At 35.0% G+C, this 18,659-nt stretch overlaps 1 protein-coding gene across 1 annotated transcript in view; it reads left to right on the top strand.

Annotated features, from left to right (window-relative positions):
• The window catches only part of MAN1A2 (mannosidase alpha class 1A member 2), a 159,534-nt gene extending 142,089 nt beyond the window's left edge, over nt 1-17,445 (top strand). Inside the window, exon 13 of the mRNA XM_004026429.5 lies at nt 11,417-17,445. Coding sequence (XP_004026478.1) covers nt 11,417-11,549 — 133 coding nt within the window. The 3' untranslated portion in view covers nt 11,550-17,445. The remainder of the gene's footprint in view (nt 1-11,416) is intronic.
• Nucleotides 17,446-18,659: the final 1,214 nt, after the last annotated feature.

Consider the following 18,659-nt stretch of genomic DNA (forward strand, 5'->3'; position numbering starts at 1 on the left):
CTGGGACTACAGGTGTGAGTCATCATGCTCAGCCTAGATGGATTTTTTTTTCTTTAATCTATCTTCCAGTAGAATGTAAGCCTCATAGCTGTAGGGACTTTTCCTTTTAACTACTATGATCTCCCCAGCACTTAGCACATGAGGCACTCAGTAAATATGTATTGAATTTGTTGATAAATTTTTAGTCTGTTAGGCAAGAAAATAACTTGGCTATTTGCATCTTTACTCTGATCCCTGTTTAGTTTTTAATTATATCATTTTATCAGTTGTGTTTAAGGCATTACCTAATCATCCTGTATACAATTTCAAATTGTTCCCTTACTCCCTCTTACTTTTCCCTGCTTTACTTTTCTTCATAGCACCTATCTTCCAACAGAGCACATAATTTTCTTAGGCATTCCCCAATTAGAATATAAACTACATGAAGAGTTTACAGTATTTTTGTATATTTGGGTTATTGTTTTATCCCCAGTATCTACGGTAGGGCCACTCATATACTATGTATTTCAGTATTAAATGTTTGCTGAATAAAGGATTGAATCATTTCATTTCGAAGGAGACAGCTAAAAAACCCCAGCAATTTTATAATATCTTGTATATAATAAGAGTAGGAGGGGGAAAGAGAAGAGAATAGACCTACTTTATTTCCTGGTTGGGGCTTAGAGCTTGATCTCAGAATTCACTTAGTTTTAGGAGGTGTCTGATAATGAGTCAAAGAATTGATAAAGCAAGAAGAAGGGACCCAAGGCAAAATGTGAAAGCTGAGGATGTCAGGGCTGTGGGTTTGTTTTCAGTAGAGAGTCAAAGGTCCAGATGCCCACATGAAGGAGAAAAGCAGAAACAGTACCAACTAACTGTTGTTAGAAGTTACACAAAGTTGGTAACCTAGAAAAGTGGTTCTCAAACCTGAGTGTGCATCAGAATCACCTGGAAGGCCTCTTAAACCATGGGATGCTGGGCTCTGTTGACAGAGTGTCTGATTAATAGGTCTAGAGTGGGGCCTAAGAATTTGCGTTTTTAACAAGTTCCCAGGTGACGCTGATGCTGCTGGTCTGGGAGAATCACACTTTGATAACCACTGACATCTGTGACCCAGTAAAACACTTACGGAGACAATTAGGGATTAAGAAATTAACTATACTGGCAGAGAACCTAGCATAAAGTCAGGTGGGCAATTTGCTTAACTGCTGTATTTATGTAGTTCAGTCTCTTCAAATAGGTATACTGGAAGACCAGAACTGTGGTCTTCACATTTTTAAGTGCTTCCTATGTCCTGATACAATGCAATCTAAATATTAGGCACTGGGATACACACACACACACACACACACACACACACACACACACACACACACACGCATGTAGGAACACACAGAGTGAATTTCACTTCTACTATTTAATATAAGCATTTTTCCAGTTTCAAAAGTTTAATCTTTGAAATATGCTTGCCAATTTCTTTTGCTACAGTAGAGGGAGCTACAATCCAAATTTTACTAATATAGCAATACACAATAAGGCTATTCTTCTCCATCCTTGTTCATTAGTCTTTTTAAAAAAACTTTTAAAATCAGCTTTATTGAAGTATGTTAAGTGTACAGTTTATTGCATTTTGGCAAATGTTTAAGCCTGGGTAAACATCAGCCTTATTTGATGCATGGAACATTTCCATTCTAATTTGGCAGTCAGTTCTACCCACCCCCAAACTCTTATCTGCTTTCTGTCACTATAGGTTGCTGCTTGTGAAATTTCATATAATTTGAATCATGCAGTATTAGGGAGGAGGTAAAGGATAATCATTGTTTAAGGGGTATAGAGTTTGAGTTTTACAAGGTAAACAATGTGAATATACTCAACACTACTGAACTGTACACTTTAAAATGGTTAAGGTGGTCAATTTTATGTTACGTGGCTTTCACCACAATAACATTTATGTTTGGCTTTTTTTACATAATATTTTTTAGGTTAATCCATGTTGCATTTATCAATAGTTCATTCCTTTCTATTGATGAGTATTATGCTCTTGTTTGGATACACCACATTTTATTTGTCCATTCACTTTTTGATGGTCCGTTAATCATGTGTTTTTGAAAGGAATCAGAAAAAAAGAATTGTTTACCATTTGGCTACACTTAATCTTGCTCTTAATTTTTTCTTTCTAGTAATTTTCAAATTCATCCCCTAAAAGTAATTTCATCTAATTTACTATTATTAAATAAATATTATAAAATAATTTGCTATTTATTAAATAAAAATTCTAAATGTTTTTAATCTGGTGCTTCTAAAAGCAGAAATGTAGGAGCTAAAATTTGTGGCAACAGTTTTTCTCTCAAAACTCAGGTAAATATTGTTGCCTGCAGTTTATTGCCCTAAGTTTGTCCGGTTTTTTAAAAAATTTCATTGTCTTCTAGTTCTTCCTTTGCAAACAATTTTACTTAGCAAGTTTTTCTTGATATTTAGTTTGGTTTGCTAACTTAGCTACTTTTTCTAAGGGAACATATTGTAGTATTGTAAAGAAAGCTAGTAATAAATGAATAGAGTAATAGATTTGTGATACCAACTTGATACCAATTTGTGATACCAGCTTACCTCTAGGAGGTAAGTATATGTGCACTTCACTGTAAAATTCTTCCAACATTTCTATGTTTGGAAGTTTTATAGGCTGGGCGCAGTGGCTCATGCCTGTAATCCTAGCACTTTGGGAGGCCAAGGCGGGCGGATCACCTGAGTTCAGGAGTTCGAGACCAGCCTGGCCAACATGGTGAAACCCCGTCTCTACTAAAAATACAAAAATTAGCCGGGCATGGTGGCGCATGGCTGTAATCTCAGCTACTTAGGAGGCTGAGACAGGAGAATCACTTGAACCCGGGAGGCAGAGGTTGCAGTGAGCCAAGATCACGCCACTGCACTCCAGCTGGGGGATACAGCAAGACTCCATCTCAAAAAAAAAAAAAAAAGAAGAGAAAGAAAGTTTTATAAAATATTGGGGGCCAAAGGGAGGGGAAAACTAGTAAATTATCCAGAATAGGTATTGGTACTGATGTTATTGTCGTATCCTCTCATAGTTTTAATTCTCTTTTTTACTGCTATTGTTATCTTCATTTGCTTATGAAGTTATTCTCAGTATAAGCAAATCAATGCACAGTTAGCTAGCTATCAGACTATTAAAGCAAATTCCCTGAGCAAGGTTTTGAAGTAAGTTCAGAGACAACTCTGTTAGTGGCTTTGTCCATAAAACATCAATAGTAGTATGACTTTTAAATTTCTGAGCAAAAGTGACTAAGTAATATATTTTGGAGAGAGAGAATCAGTGGGATCATTGTGGGTGAGGATTCTCAGATGAGGGGAAAAAAGGGTTAGAGAAGACTGAAAAACAAAGCCACTATTTCCTTTGTTTATCTTTTATCTTGTCTGTAACTGGATCTTGAAGTTAGCCTCCTACCATGAGAGAACTGTTTTTGCAGCTGGATGAAAAGAGTAGCATCAAGTCCCCTATTCTGCTGTTTTCTGCTCACTTACTCCTGGAGACAAGCTAAGTCAAATCAATATGTACTTATAAGTACCTGCTTACTCAGAGTTGTATTTGAGAATTAAAGTATATGAAACATATACTCTACCCATAAATAGCTTGGAGTCTGGTTTAGAAATCTCTTACCTTTAGGCATGGACAAATTTAATAAAAGTACAAAGTATATATGCAGTTGGCCCTCCATATCAATGGGTTCATGGATTCAACCAACCATGGATTGAATATATGGTTTTTTAAAAATTACATCTGTTTTGAGCATGTATATACCTTTTTCTTGTCATTATTCCCTAGGCAATATAACAACTATTTACATAGATTTAAAGTATATGGGAGCATATGCATTGGTTATATGAATATACTATACCATTTTATATCAAGGATTTGAGCATTCAAGGATTTTTGTATCTGTGAGAGGTCCTGGAACCAATCCCCCATAGATACTGAGGGACAACTGTATTCAGTGCTAAATAGAAAATAAATGTTTTAGAAATTCAGAGAAGGGAATTTTGGTGCAGGCTAGAGTAGTCATGAAGAAAGACTAAAATGATGCTGAATTAGTAAGATGTTAATAGGTGGGGTAAAACAGAAAGTAGCTTTGTGAAAAGAAGGATTCAGCCTGAAAAAATACCTTTAAAAAAACACTAAAGAAACTAGACCGACTAAAGTACGTTCACTAGGAGAAGTAGTAGGAAATAAGAGCTCTAGAATCAAAATCAGGGAAGCAGCATGGATGACCCTTGAGGACATTATGCTAAGTGAAATAAGTCAGCCATAAAAAGACAAATATGGGGTGATTCCACTTCTATGAGGTCTCTAAAGTAGTCACATTTATGGAAACAAAGTAGAATGTTGGTTACCAGGGACCTGGGGAGGGGAATGGAAATGAGTTTTAGTTTTGCAAAGAACAGTGTGAATATACTTAATACTACTGAACTATACGCTGAAAAATGGTGAAGATGGTAAACTTTATGTCATGTGTTTATTACCACAATAAAAAAAATATAAGGAAAGCAATGGCATGCTAAAAAGGGAATTATAAGATAAAATGCAAAGCACTCATACTTTAACTCCAAACTCCTCTCCTCTAACCCCTTCAATCCAACTTTTCCCTTCTTTAAAATTATCTTTCTCCTATCCCACTGCTTCCCTCCATTATTCCTAAAATATTAATATTAATTGCAAAATCACATTTGAAATAGTACCTTGATATATAATTTATTTGGATTCTTGCAGTAATTTAAAATAACAGATTATATTCCAGGTAAACAAATATGGCTAAGATGAAACTAGAACCCCAAAGGAAGAAGAGTAACTGGTTATTTTAAATTGCTACTACAAATGCAGTTGGATTGAAGAAAATATAGATGTATTTAATGTCCATTTTCACAAAATTCTAGGAAGTCATGGTATGAAGACAGAAAGGAACTAGTCATCATGAAGAATCAGAAAGGATTTCTAAGAACAAGTTCTTGCTGGACCATCTAATGTTCTTTTTGGATTGGATTAGTAATAGACATGAGAGTAGGGGATTCCATGAACATAATTACATGGCATTCAGCAAATTGTTTGACACAGTCTCTCACAATGGATGAGTGGAACTTCTGCTTACTCTAAAGATGGAACCAGATTTACCCTTCTGCCTGAAATAAATGACAAAATATATGTGAAATAATGGTTTTGAAACACCAGACAGGAGGCAATGAAGGACAGTAATCTCTGAGAGACAGGAAACAAATGAAGTAAGCCCTGTAATTGCCCCAGCTGTCTTGATAGAGTTTCCAGGACATGATACAGGGAGGGGACTTGAGACAAAGCCCAGCGTGCTCCCTGAGGAGATGAAGCTGTGAGTGTGGGGAAACTAAGGTAGCTAGAATTCACAGGACAGTACCAGAGAGAAGAGAGCTGCAGAGAGAAATAACCAAGGGAATGCACTGGAGTGTTCAGCAGAGTGCTGATAATCACATGCATGTGAAGAACCTACCTGAGGTGAGGGAAAGAATCATCCTAGAGGATTAAAGGCAGCAGTTTCTGGCACTCACACAGGGCCACATAGGGTTGCAGGAACAGTGCCTGTTACCAGCAACCAGACTGTAAAAATTCATATTCAAGTGGCACTGGGTAGAGTGAGTACTCAGGAAGGTCCTGCCTCAATAGTGGGGAATAACCTGCTGCTTTGGACCTATGTAGCAAATAATGAAAGCAAGACCTGAAAGGATCAGACTGTTTCTAAGTGATCTAACTACATCCCTGAACAAAACTCAAGATTTATATAAAGGAATATAAAAATAACTACCACCCAACAAAGTAAAATCTGTAATGTCTAGCATCTTAGTCAAAGATTACCATGCATGCCAAGAGGCAGTACAATGTGATCAATAATTATGAAAATAAAACCAACTTAGAACTGATAAAGATGTTACAATTAGTAGACAATGACAGTTAAAATATTTATGATAACTATGTTCCCTCTATTCAAAAAGTTAAGTAGAGACCTAGAAGATATAAAAACCCAAATCAAATTTCCCTAAACAAAAACTGTAATGTTTCAGTTGAAAAATATACCAGATGAGATTATTAGCATGTTAGACATTGCAGAAGTAAAAATTAGTGAACTTGAAGACTTAGCAATGAAACTATCCAAAATGAAACAAGAGCAAAAAATAAGAATCTTATAAAAATAGAAAGTTATCAGTGATGAGCTATGAGACAACTTACAGTGGCTTAAAATACATGAACTTAGAATCTCCAAAGAAGAGAACACAAGAAGGTGGACCCCCAAAAAAACCCTTTTTTTGAAGAAATAATGGCAAAAAACTTTCCAAACTTGATGTAAACTATTTACCCACAGGTCCAAGAAGCTAAACAAACTCCAATCACAAGAAACATGAATGAAGAAAACTTCACCAAGACACATTATAATCAAATTGCTCAAAACCAGGGTTAAAGAAAAAAATCTTTAAAGCAACAGAGGAGAAAGAAAAATTAGGTAAACAGGAACAAATATAAAAATGGCAGCAAGAATCAACCATGGAATTTTAAACCATGTGATATAGGAAATGGAAAGACTTAAAGTAATTTTACAGAGGATCTTTATATCATGACAGTTCATGAATTTCATAAAAATAAAAATATTTGCCACTGAAGATTGATCCAAATTCTGAAAAAGCAAGAGTTTACTATAAAACAAAGACAAAAACCTATTATAAAGAAGCTCATCTGATTACCCATTGAAAATGCATAATTTAAAAGAACTCAAGAAGTGCCAACATGAACTATTCTAAGAATAAAAGAAAACTTGTTATTTAGCAGCGCATATACTTTGGCAATGAATACTGGAGAAAAGATAAAACTATTTTTACTTTTCACATTATTCTTGGAAAATCACTGTTCAAATCCCTTTTATAAGTACATATTTACTAATAAAAACATGGTAACAGAAAGGGATGTGGTATATTTTAAATGGTGTATGTTTTCTTTTATGATGAAATGTTATGTATGGCCCACATCTTTTATGAGGTGAAACCATTTTGTAAAAATATTAGCGAAAGAAAGTAAAATTGATTAAAAAAAACAGTAAAGAAGCAAAAGTTTTTAAAAAGAATGATAGTTGCTTTAAACTTTAAAACAACAGCAATTAAAAGAGACAGAGGGACATTATATAATGATAAAAGGTCTTGTCCAACAGGAAAATATCACAGTCCTAAACATATATGCACCTAACACTGGAGCTCCCAAATTTATAAAACAATTACTGATAGACCTAAGAAATCAGATAGACAGCAACACAACAATAATGGAGGACTTCAGTACTCCACTGACAGCACTAGACAGGTCAACAAGACAGAAAGTCAACAAAGAAACAATGGATTTAAACTATACCCTGGAACAAATGGACTTAACAGATATATACAGAACATTCCATCCAATAACTGCAGAATACACATTCTATTCAAGAGTGCATGGAACTTTCTCCAAGATAGACCATATGATAAGCCATAAAACAAGCCTTAATAAATCTAAGAATATTGAAATCCTGTCAAGCCGTCTCTCAGACCACAGTGGAATAAAACTGGAAAGCAACTCCAAAAGGAACCTTCAAAACCATGCAAATACATAGAAATTAAATAATCTGTTCCTGAATGAGCATTGAGTCAAAAACGATATCAAGATGAAAATTTAAAAATTCTTTGAATTGAACAGCAGTAGTGACACAACCTATCAAAACCTCTGGGATACAGCAAAGGCAGTGCTAAGAGGAAAGTTCACAGCCCTAAATGCCTACATCAGAAAGACCGAAAGAGCACTAACTGACATTCTAAGATCACACCTCAAAGAACTAGAGAAACAAGAACAAACCATACTCAAACCTAGCAGAAGAAAGGAAATAACCAAGATCAGAGCAGAACTAAATGAAATTGAAACAAAAAAAAAAATACAAAAGATGAATGAAACAAAAAGCTGGTTCTTTGAAAAGATAAAATTGATAGACCATTAGCAAGATTAACCAAGAAAAGAAAGAAAATTCAATTAACCTCATTAAGAAACAAAACAGGAGATATTACAGCTGACACCACTGAAATACAAAAGATCATTCAAGGCTACTGTGAACACCTTTACACACATAAACTAGAAAACCTAGAAGAGATGGATAAATTCATGGAAAAATACAGCCCTCCTAGCTTAAATCAGGAAGAAATAGATACCCTGAACAGACCAATAGAGAAGCAGCGAAATTGAAATGGTAATTTAACAATTACCAACAAAAAAAAGCCCAGGAACAGACGGATTCACAGCAGAATTCTATCAGACATTCTAAGAAGAATTGGTACCAATCCTTTGACACTATTCCACAAGACAGAGAAAGAAGTAACCCTCCCTAATTCATTCTATGAAGCCAGTATCGCCCTAATACCAAAACCAGGAAAGGACATACCCCAAAAAAAAAAAACTACAGACTGATATTCTTAATGAACCAGATGCCAAAATCCTTTACAAAATACTAGCTAACCGAATCCAACAACATATCAAAAAGATAATCCATCATGATCAAGTGGGTTTCATACAAGGGATGCAGGGATGGTTTAACATATGCAAGTCAATAAATGTGATATCCCACATAAACAGAACTAAAAATCACATGATCATCTCAATAGATTCAGAAAAAACATTTGGCAAAATCCAGCATCCCTTTATGATTAAAACTCTCAGCAAAATCGGCATACAAGGGACATACCTCAATGTAATAAAACCAACTGTGACAAACCCACAGCAAACATAATAGTGAATGGGGAACAGTTGAAAGCATTCCCTCTGAGAACTGGAACAAGACAAGGATGCCCACTCTCACCACTCCTCTTCAACTAGCACTGGAAGTCCTAGCCAGAGCAATCAGACAAAAAGAAAGGGCATCCAAATTAGTAAAGAGGAAGTCAAACTGTCAGTGTTTGTTGATGATATGATCATTTACCTTGAAAACCCTAAAGACTCATCTAGAGAGCTCCTAGAACTGATAAAATAATTCAGCAAAGTTTCCGGATACAAAATTAATGTACACAAATCAATAGCTCTTCTATACAACAACAGCAACCAAGTGGAGAATCAAATCAAGAACTCAGCCGCTTTTACAATAGCTGCAAAAAATAAAAATAAAACACTTAGGAATATACCTAACCAAGGAGGCAAAAGACCTTTACAAGGAAAACTACAAAACATGCTGAGAGAAGTCATAGATGACACAAACAGATGGAAACACATCCCATGCTCATGGATGGGTAGAATGAATATTGTGAAAATGACCATACTGCCAAAAGCAATCTACAAATTCAATGCATTTCCCGTCAAAATACCACCATCATTCTTCACCGAACTAGAAAAAACATCCTAAAATTCATATGGAACAAAAAAAAAGAGCCTACATAGCCAAGGCAAGACTAAGCAAAAAGAACAAATCTGGAGGCATCACACTTCCTGATTTCAGACTATACCTCAGGCCATAGTCACCAAAACAGCATGGTACTTGTATAAAAATAGGCACACAAACCAATGGAACAGAACAGAGAACCCAGAAATAAAGCCAAATAGTTAACAGCCAACTGATCTTCGACAAAGCAAACAAAGTGGGGAAAAGACACCCTTTTCAACAAACAGTGCTGTGATAATTGGCTAGCCACATGTAGAAGAATGAAACTGGATCCTCATCTTTCACCTTACACAAAAATCAACGCAAGATGGATTAAGGACTTTCAGATCTGAAACTATAAAAATTCTAGAAGATAACATTGGAAAAACCCTTCTAGACATTGGCTTAGGCAAGGATTTCATGACCAAGAACCCAAAAGCAAATGCAACAAAAACAAAGATAAATAGCTGAGACTTAATTAAACTAAAGAGCTTTTGCATGGCAAAAGGAAGAGTCAGCAGAGTGAACAGACAGCCCACAGAGTGGGAGAAGAAGATGTAAAAGTTGTCCACAAACATGAGAAAATGCTCAACATCACTAATGATCAGGGAAATGTAAATCAAAACCACATTGCGACACCACCTTACACCTGCAAGAATGGCCATAATCAAAAAATCAAAAAACACTATATGTGGACGTGGATGCAGTGATCAGGGAACACTTCTGCACTGCTAGTGGGAACGTAAACTTACACAACCACTATGGAAAACAGTGTGGAGATTCCTTAAATAACTAAAAGTAGAACTACCATTTGATCCAGCAATCCCACTAGTGGGATTCTGTAGATACCCAGAGGAAAATAAGTCATTATACAAAAAAGATTCTTGCACACGCATGTTTATAGCAGCACAGTTCACAATTGCAACCCAAATGCATGGAACCAACCCAAATGTCCATTAATCAATGAGTGGATAAAGAAACTGTGGTATATTTATACGATGGAATACTACTCAGCTATAAAAAGGAACCAATTAACAGCATTTGCAGTGACCTGGATGAGATTGGAAACTATTATTCTAGGTGAAGTAAATCAGGAATGGAAAAACCAAGCATCGTATGTTCTCACTGATACGTGGGAGCTAAGCTATGAGGACACAAAGGTGTGAGAATGATACAGTGGACTTTGGGGAGTTTGGGGGAAGAGTGGAAGGGTGGCGAGGGATAAAACACTACAAATATGAGGCAGTATGTACTGCTTAGGTTATGGGTGCACCAAAATCTCTCAAATCACCGCTAAAGAACTTACTCATGTAACCAAATACCACCTGTACCCCAGTAACTTATGGAAAAAAATGAATGACAGCAGAGTCCTCATCAGAACCAGTATTCCTCCTGAACATAGATAGAACTAAACAAGATTTTGACAAATCAACTCTAACAACAAATTACATAGATAATACGTTATGACTAAATGGGTTTATCCCAGGTGTGGAGGGTTGATTTAATGTTTGAAAATCAATGAACTAAAATAGACCACCTCAGTAGACAGAAAAATTATTTGGCAAAATCCAACACCCATTTCTGATAAAAACTCTCAGCAAACTGGGAATAGAAGGAAACTTCTTACCCTGATAAGGGCATATATGAAAAACCTACAGCTAACATCATATTGAAAAACTGAATGTGTTACTCTTAAGATTAGGAACAAGACAAAGGTGTCTGCTCTCTTCACCACGCCTGGCCGGATTTTTTTTTAAACTGTTTTATTTCAGTAGGTCTAGTTGTTCCTCTTACTGGATTTCTTATACACTATTCTGAAACCTCTTGTCTTTGTGTTTAGATCACTTGGGTGACTGAGGTTTATTTCTTTGAGGTTTTTCATCAAAGCTGCTCAAAATATGTTATTGGTTTTCTGTGCCATTAAAAGTGAGCTCACTTCATGTTCTTGTTGAATTCTAACTGAAGCTCATTTCTCCCCTTTTTATTTTCAGATATTTGTATCTGCTGTTCTCCGGTGATGACCTTTTACCTTTAGACCACTGGGTGTTTAATACAGAGGCTCACCCTCTGCCTGTGTTACATTTAGCCAACACCACACTTTCAGGTAATCCTGCTGTTCGATGAAAGCAGTTCCAGAAGGACCATTCTCACCTGTGTTTTGTTTACATGGACCACTACAGAAATTAGTTTGAAGAGGCGGCTTTTGAAAACCTGGACCTCTATGTCAACATGACAGGGTGAAACTATTCCCCCTAAGACTTTTCAACTTGTAGATACATCAACTTTGAAATTATTCCATTTTATACCTGACCAAAACATGTTCTGATATGTGTAGGACAGAGACCTGGATGTGCTTTGATCGTTAATGAGGTGGTCACATGAGAAATGATACCTGTTAATACTGTATTGTTTTTAGAGTCCTGAAGTCTGGAGGCTAGACTTCCTGAAAGCAAGTCAAGAATATAGAGCACCTTGCAGGAGTTCAAGATGGCCTTTGGAACCAATTATGTATTTGTTTCCTCCTACAGTGGAGCAGCATTCAAATCAAATATTTACATATTGCTTATCACTTTTTCTCCATTTTAATAATGGAATGAACTAAAATAAACAAGAACAAAAGAATAGTATAATTATATCAGTAACAAGAAGACTCAAAAAAGAAACAGGAGTACCTATCCCTATCTGAATTTTCAAGTTCCCCATTGGATGACCAGACTGGCAACCATTTCAAATCCCAATCTATTTCACTGAAATTTCTTGGTTAAGTTTAATTTTCTCTGGGGGCATGATCTCACGAAGAATACTCAAGTCTTTTTCTTCTTATGGAATCATCGAAACTGCTATTTATCATAATCACCACTTACGAGCCTGGGTTTGGGATTTTGTGCATGTAGTTCAGTCTAGTGTTGGTAGCATGACAGAAAGTGGGGAAAATGCCGCAGTTTGTTGCCTTGAAACCTAAGAGCAATCCTTGGTTTTGTTGGTACATTATTTTTCCAGACCAACACATCTACCAAGTAAATTTTATTCACTTTAATTTCATAATAAAGTTAGTAGAGTCACTCAACTTACAACTTTATTTATGTGGCTTGGCAAAAATCACTATACTATTAGGCAGCTCTAAATTTGCCTTGATAAGCTAAATAAATTACTTTTATAACTTACTAAAGCAGAACAAACAGTGAAACTTTCTAAAATATTCTATCTGGAATAGGGACAGGGGATCTTTTATTTATAATCTCATCAGATGAGTGAGTTGTTCACAGATATTTTATGTTTTTTTAATTTTCTCCAAGAATATTTATAGAATTCCGAAGAATCAGAATAGTTTCAAAATAATTTTCAGTGATAAAAGAGTGGTGTAATTAATCATATTACACTAAAATTGGGATACATCTAAGGAACTTTATCTTACTATGCAGTAGGTTTTGCATTGATATTTCTTTTTAAATAAACTACTAGTTCTTTATATTTTGACAAAAAGAACTTAAATTTTATCAGGAACTGTAAGATAAATATCTAGTGCTTATAAATTTTCTGTCCTTAAATTTATGTGACAGTGCAAGATACTTTTGCTCTTTTCATTTAATATAGGCATCTTCCATTGACATTAATAAAAGTTAGAAACAGTATAATTAGTATAACATTTACTCTGAATTTGAAGATTTCCTGAAACAAAGTTTGTACAAGAAGCCCACCTTGGAATTCTGAAGGCTTATTTTCTTGTTTGATAAGCTTTTCTTTTAAACTTAGGTTTTAAGTTGGGGAAAGACTTAATTAATTAATATAGTATTTTCTAAGGTTGATCATCTTATACCACGAATCGTTAATTTTGACAGTTCTACTGATCCGTAAATGATAACCACTGCAAATTTTTTCAGTATAAAATTTTTCACTGCAAAAAAATTTCAGTAGAAAATAAGGATGCAGGGCCAGTTACAATAGTCCTTAAGAGAGTTAAATTATAGCACATGTTTTGACATTGTAATATCTTTTACTACTTGAACATTTAAATTTCTAAATGAGAAAGGTATATATATTACTGTAACTGTAGAAGGGAAAAGGGAAAGTATTTGGTTCTAAAAAATGTTAGCCTTCCTCGTAAAAGTAGCACAAGCCCACTTATGAATCACTGAGAAAAAGTGAAAAACTTGAGTTGGCAAAGATGCAGAGCAGCAGTGCAGATGGCAATGAACTCTCTGAATTCTCTTTTACCTTATTTAGAAGAATGCAGAGTAAAGGGACCTTCTTGGTTCTGCAGGAACTTCTCAAGGGATGAGGAGACAGAACCCCTACTTCCAAGTGCTCTATTTGTATTACCCAGATGACTGAAGCTTAAGAGAAGGCAGGGAAGTATACAAGCAGAGCCAGTTCTGGTACAAACAAAGAATTTGACAGGGACAATGGAAGGGTCTTCTTCACCACTCCTTACCTTCTATGTGATGGAAAGACTAGAGCTTATAAAAGTACTTCCATTTTTTTATTCTCCTGAATACCAAAGGCAATTAAAGTCAGCTACAAATGACTTGCCAGTGTCATGTTTTATTTTTGTTATAGATTTTTAAATTATTTCCTTCAAGATCAATTCTTATCCCATATAATGCTTAGCTTCCAAGAATATTCTTTACTTTCTTCTGTCTTTTACAGCTCTTTGCATTTTGTAGACCTTAATACTCAGGTTAAATATTCATTGCATTTATAAGATCTTCTTCAAAAAGCCCAGAAATGGTCCTTTCCAGGTGCCTCTTCAAAGAGCTGACACCTTACCTTGTGCCTTTGGCACAAATGTGCAGAATATATACATCAGTTGGTGCATAATCGAAAAAAATAGGAATTTTGAACACTGTTCTTCCTTCTACATTTATTTCTCTTCATTTTAGAATCACACTTTTTATGTTAAACCAGATTATTATGATTATTATTCAACCAGTATTAAGTTGTTAAAACCAAGGGAATGGGGCCCTAACCAAAAAGAAGTCTCAACTCAGAAAAATAAGTCCCCAGTCAGGTGGTTCTTACTTTCTTGCGGGTTGCACATTTTGTGTCTCTCTAACATCAGTGTATTCCTGACTTTAAGCAGGTGTTTATATGTAAAATAAAACCTGGGTATCAAAGGGAAATGCATTCTTTTTATGGAGTATTGACCCTGATCCTCTATGATGTCATATAGAGCAACTCAGGGCTATACTTGCTAGATTTTAACCAAGCAGTTTGAAATATTAATCATCATCCTCTCATCTTCTCCACTCTCCATTTCCAAAGTCTTTGTCAAAACTCCAAATTTGTTGATAAAAGATTGTGTTTGCCATTCTCATTATAATGCAGTTTCTCCTTAAGCCTGGAGTTTTTTGAATGAGTGCATGAGTAAATGAGAGAATGTATGAACGAACATTTATGAAGTATCTAATATGTGCCAAGCATTGTGCCTGGTACTTTCAATCATTAGAATGTTTTATGTGATTCCACGGCATTTTCTGTATGAGAGTAGCTCACAACATTTTAAATGTTTCCAATATGAATCGTGTTACAAAATTCTTAATTTTATATTTCATATAAATTAAAGAGGAAAAAGAAAAGGTTTATAATATATTTTAAAACAATGTGTTACTATATAATACAACTATAATTGTAGTTAATAACTAAAACCTCTTGAAAATGTCAAAGAAATACTTGATTTCTGATGCAACTTTGACTAAAATATTTACTTTAGAAATAAAAACATTCTTATTTTGCTATATCACTTTAATTGCATAATTAAAAAGCAGTGTTTTATAGAAATGCTGGTTATTTTATATTCAAAAAGATTTTGTCACATAATTCATGGGTAAAACTTGCAGTTGTAAATTGTATCTGCTCTGGTATGGGCCCTATTAATAGTCCCATGCTGTTAAATATAAAGAAAAATATACTAAAATATTCAAAGTTCCAAATAACAGTTCCTAGTAATAGTATTTTGAGTTATTTTTCTTTAGGTTTCCTTATACTCAAATTGGCTAGGTCCTATCTTTCTCTCTCTCTCTCTCTATATATATATATATATACATATATATATATGAGAGAGATATATATGAGATATATGAGAGATCAAGATCTATATATGTATATAAATACAATTATACACAGATAATTTTTAATACTCTGTTAACAAACACAGTTGAAAACTGGTTTCGGCTGCACAAATAAGCAGAATATTTGAGTAACTATATATGATATGGAGATATTTTAATCCATTTATCCTGGCTCAAGAACACTGATAAAGATGATTTTCTGTTACTTTAGCTCATTCAGATCAGGATGGACATGCTCTTTTTGATCTATAACTGTTCAGCCAGCTTCCAGATAATATTTTAGGCTATGAGAGCTATACAGTCTCTCTTATTATTCATTTCTGCCATTGAAGTATCGAAAACAGGTAGAGATACTATGTAAAGAATGGGCGTAGCTATGTTCCAGGAAAACTTTATTTACAAAAGCAGATGGAGGGCTGGATTTGGTCCATGGGTCATAGTTAGTGACCCTGATCCCAAGTTTATTTTGTGTTAGACCCTCTAGCCTTTGATCTGCGTCTTTTCTGTTTTGATTTACATAATTCATTTTTAAATCAAAAAGATGTGCGTATATATGGTTGTGTGTATCTGTATAACCTAAAGCTATAATATTTTGTTGTCTTGAAAGTAGATATACTCTTCCTGGAGTCTGTTCAGGTTTCAGGACGATTGACTATAATGAAAGAGACAGAATAGGGTAAGGGAAGATGGGTATGCTATCAGCCATTTTCTTTGCCTTGTCATTTAATGCCATAATTTCAGATTCTCTATGTAAAAAGAAGGTCTGTGTATTGTCAAAATAATATACTCTCCAAGTTCTCCTGCTCATTGACCCTTGGACCAGGATTCTGGATTGCTAGAGCTGCAGAAATTCACCCACTTGGGTACTCTTAGAGCTCTACAGCAAGAATATGATAGAATGTCTGATCTTTGTGCTGCAGAAAGCAAACTTTTGAAGAATTCTAAGCAACAGAAAATGGGTTATGTGACTCATCTGCTATTTGGCAGCCACTATTCCTTTTTTAGACTGCAGAACGGTACTGCCCCTGTTACCTCTAGAATAGCCTGAGTCTGAGGAGTGCAGAGAAAAGATGTATCCAAAAGGAGAATCCCTTTCTCTTGCATAACTCTCAATCCTTTACAAGTCAGTAGCATTATTTCAGAATGTCTATATGCATCATTTTCAACTAAAGCATACCTCATCCTTAAACTTCCACTATTTAACAGCTAATCCATTTCAAACTTGGTTTGAGCCTAGCAATTGCAGAACTCATAAAATTGCTTGTGCAATTACACACCATATTACTAGCATATACATTGCAGTGCTCCAATCATGCTAACAGATAATAGATTTTTCTTTAAGAAGTTTATCAAATACTTCACTATTTGGGGAAATTTTAGAGGAGGGGAAGCCTGTATTCAGAATGATAGAGGGAGCAGAGACTTACTGTCTCTCTTCCACATTATAAATGAACTGCCTTTCCAGGTCCAACATGCTATCAGGTTGCTTCAGCTCGGTGTGAATGTAAGTGTGGGGATCAAACACACACACCTATACACATACATATTAATATGCAGAGGATTTTAAATAATTGCAAATGTCTTGTGGCTATTTTATTTCTACAAAATTCTGTAAGATGTATACCAGAAAACATAATAAAGATAAGCTCAGTTCTTCATTGGGAAAAAATATTTTTAAAGAAAATTTAGAAGTTTTTGCTGAATTAAAGTATCTTCAATTTTAATTACTGGATTTGGAAGTTGAAATGCCATCCTTCAATATCACTGGTCTCAAATTCATTGAAAGAATTTTTTCTTAAACTAATAAGTGGGGTAAGTATAATCTCCTAAATTGGTACCCACTGGCTGCTCCTAAACTGGTTTCCAGTCATGTCCTCCAGTATGTGATTTTTATAAATTAAAGGTAATATTGTATATTAAAGTTCAAATAAAGATGTTCTTTAAGTGAAAATTCTTTGTTTAGCCTTCATTTTTACCCACTGATGACAATTCAGTTTCTTCCTATGTACAGAAGAGCAACGTTGGCTTTTACAGTAACTGGTGGTCTTCAGTCTCTCGTTCAGAGAGTATTTCTTTTGGATCAGCTAATCTTTACATTCTTGATGTTATAGAAAGATGAAGAGCTTGCTTAGAGAGTCGTATTTTATTCCAACTGATTTTGAGAAAACAAACCATAGACTTATGTGACAACCTTATAGTATTACTGTGATGTTATCTCTAAGACCTAGTCCAGTTCAGCCTCTGAGATCATTAAGCTTAAAGACTGCCTCAGTCACTGGACCTCATTCTGTCACATTAAAATCTGACCTGACCCTTCGTAAGTGATTTTTGGGCAAATATAGGCCCAAAAGCCTTGAGCAATAGTATCAGCTGGACTATAGATAGTGGTTTAGTCTGTCAATACTGTAAAAGTAAAGAATATTTAAAACCCCTTACCCGGGGAGCATCAAATAAGGTAGTGGTAAAAACCTTCTGAAATAACAGCCAGTTTACATCCTTGATTTCTTAATTCTTCCTGGCACAGTGGATTTCAACTTGATCAAAATTTTAGACTTAAGAAATTACATTGTGGATGTATCAAAATTAATTGCAGACATATTTTCTGGAACAACTAAAACAGGACCAGAAAAAATTTAAAAAATAAGGAGCTCTAAGTGACTATAATTTGATAAAATCTGGGCTTCTCTTTGTTTGCCAGGTAACTGAAATATCCATCTTTATTTCATTGGATTGCAAAGGAACTGTCATTATGCAAATAGTGCTCAGAATGGTTGAGATAGTGAGTAGCCTGCACCCTTACTTCTTGGTTGACCTAACAAGTTTCTTTTATTTTTATTGTAAAATATATCTAACATAAAATTTGCTATTTTAACCATTTAAATGTACAATTTGATGTCATTAATAATTACATCAGCAATGTTGTGCAACATATTGCCACTACCTATTTCTAGATTTTTCACCATTCCTAACAGAAACTCTGTAACCATTAAGCAATAACTCCCCAGTGCTCCCTTTCCTGCCCCAACTCCTGGTGTATTAGTCGGTTCTCACACTGCTAATAAAGACATACTCGAGAATGGGTAATTTATAAAGAAAAAGAAGTTTAATGGACTCACAGTTCCACATGGATGGGAAGGCCTCACATGGTAGAAGGCGAAGGAGGAGC

Source organism: Gorilla gorilla, chromosome 1, assembly GCF_029281585.2.
Source record: "Gorilla gorilla gorilla isolate KB3781 chromosome 1, NHGRI_mGorGor1-v2.1_pri, whole genome shotgun sequence".
Taxonomy (NCBI): Eukaryota; Metazoa; Chordata; class Mammalia; order Primates; family Hominidae; genus Gorilla; species Gorilla gorilla.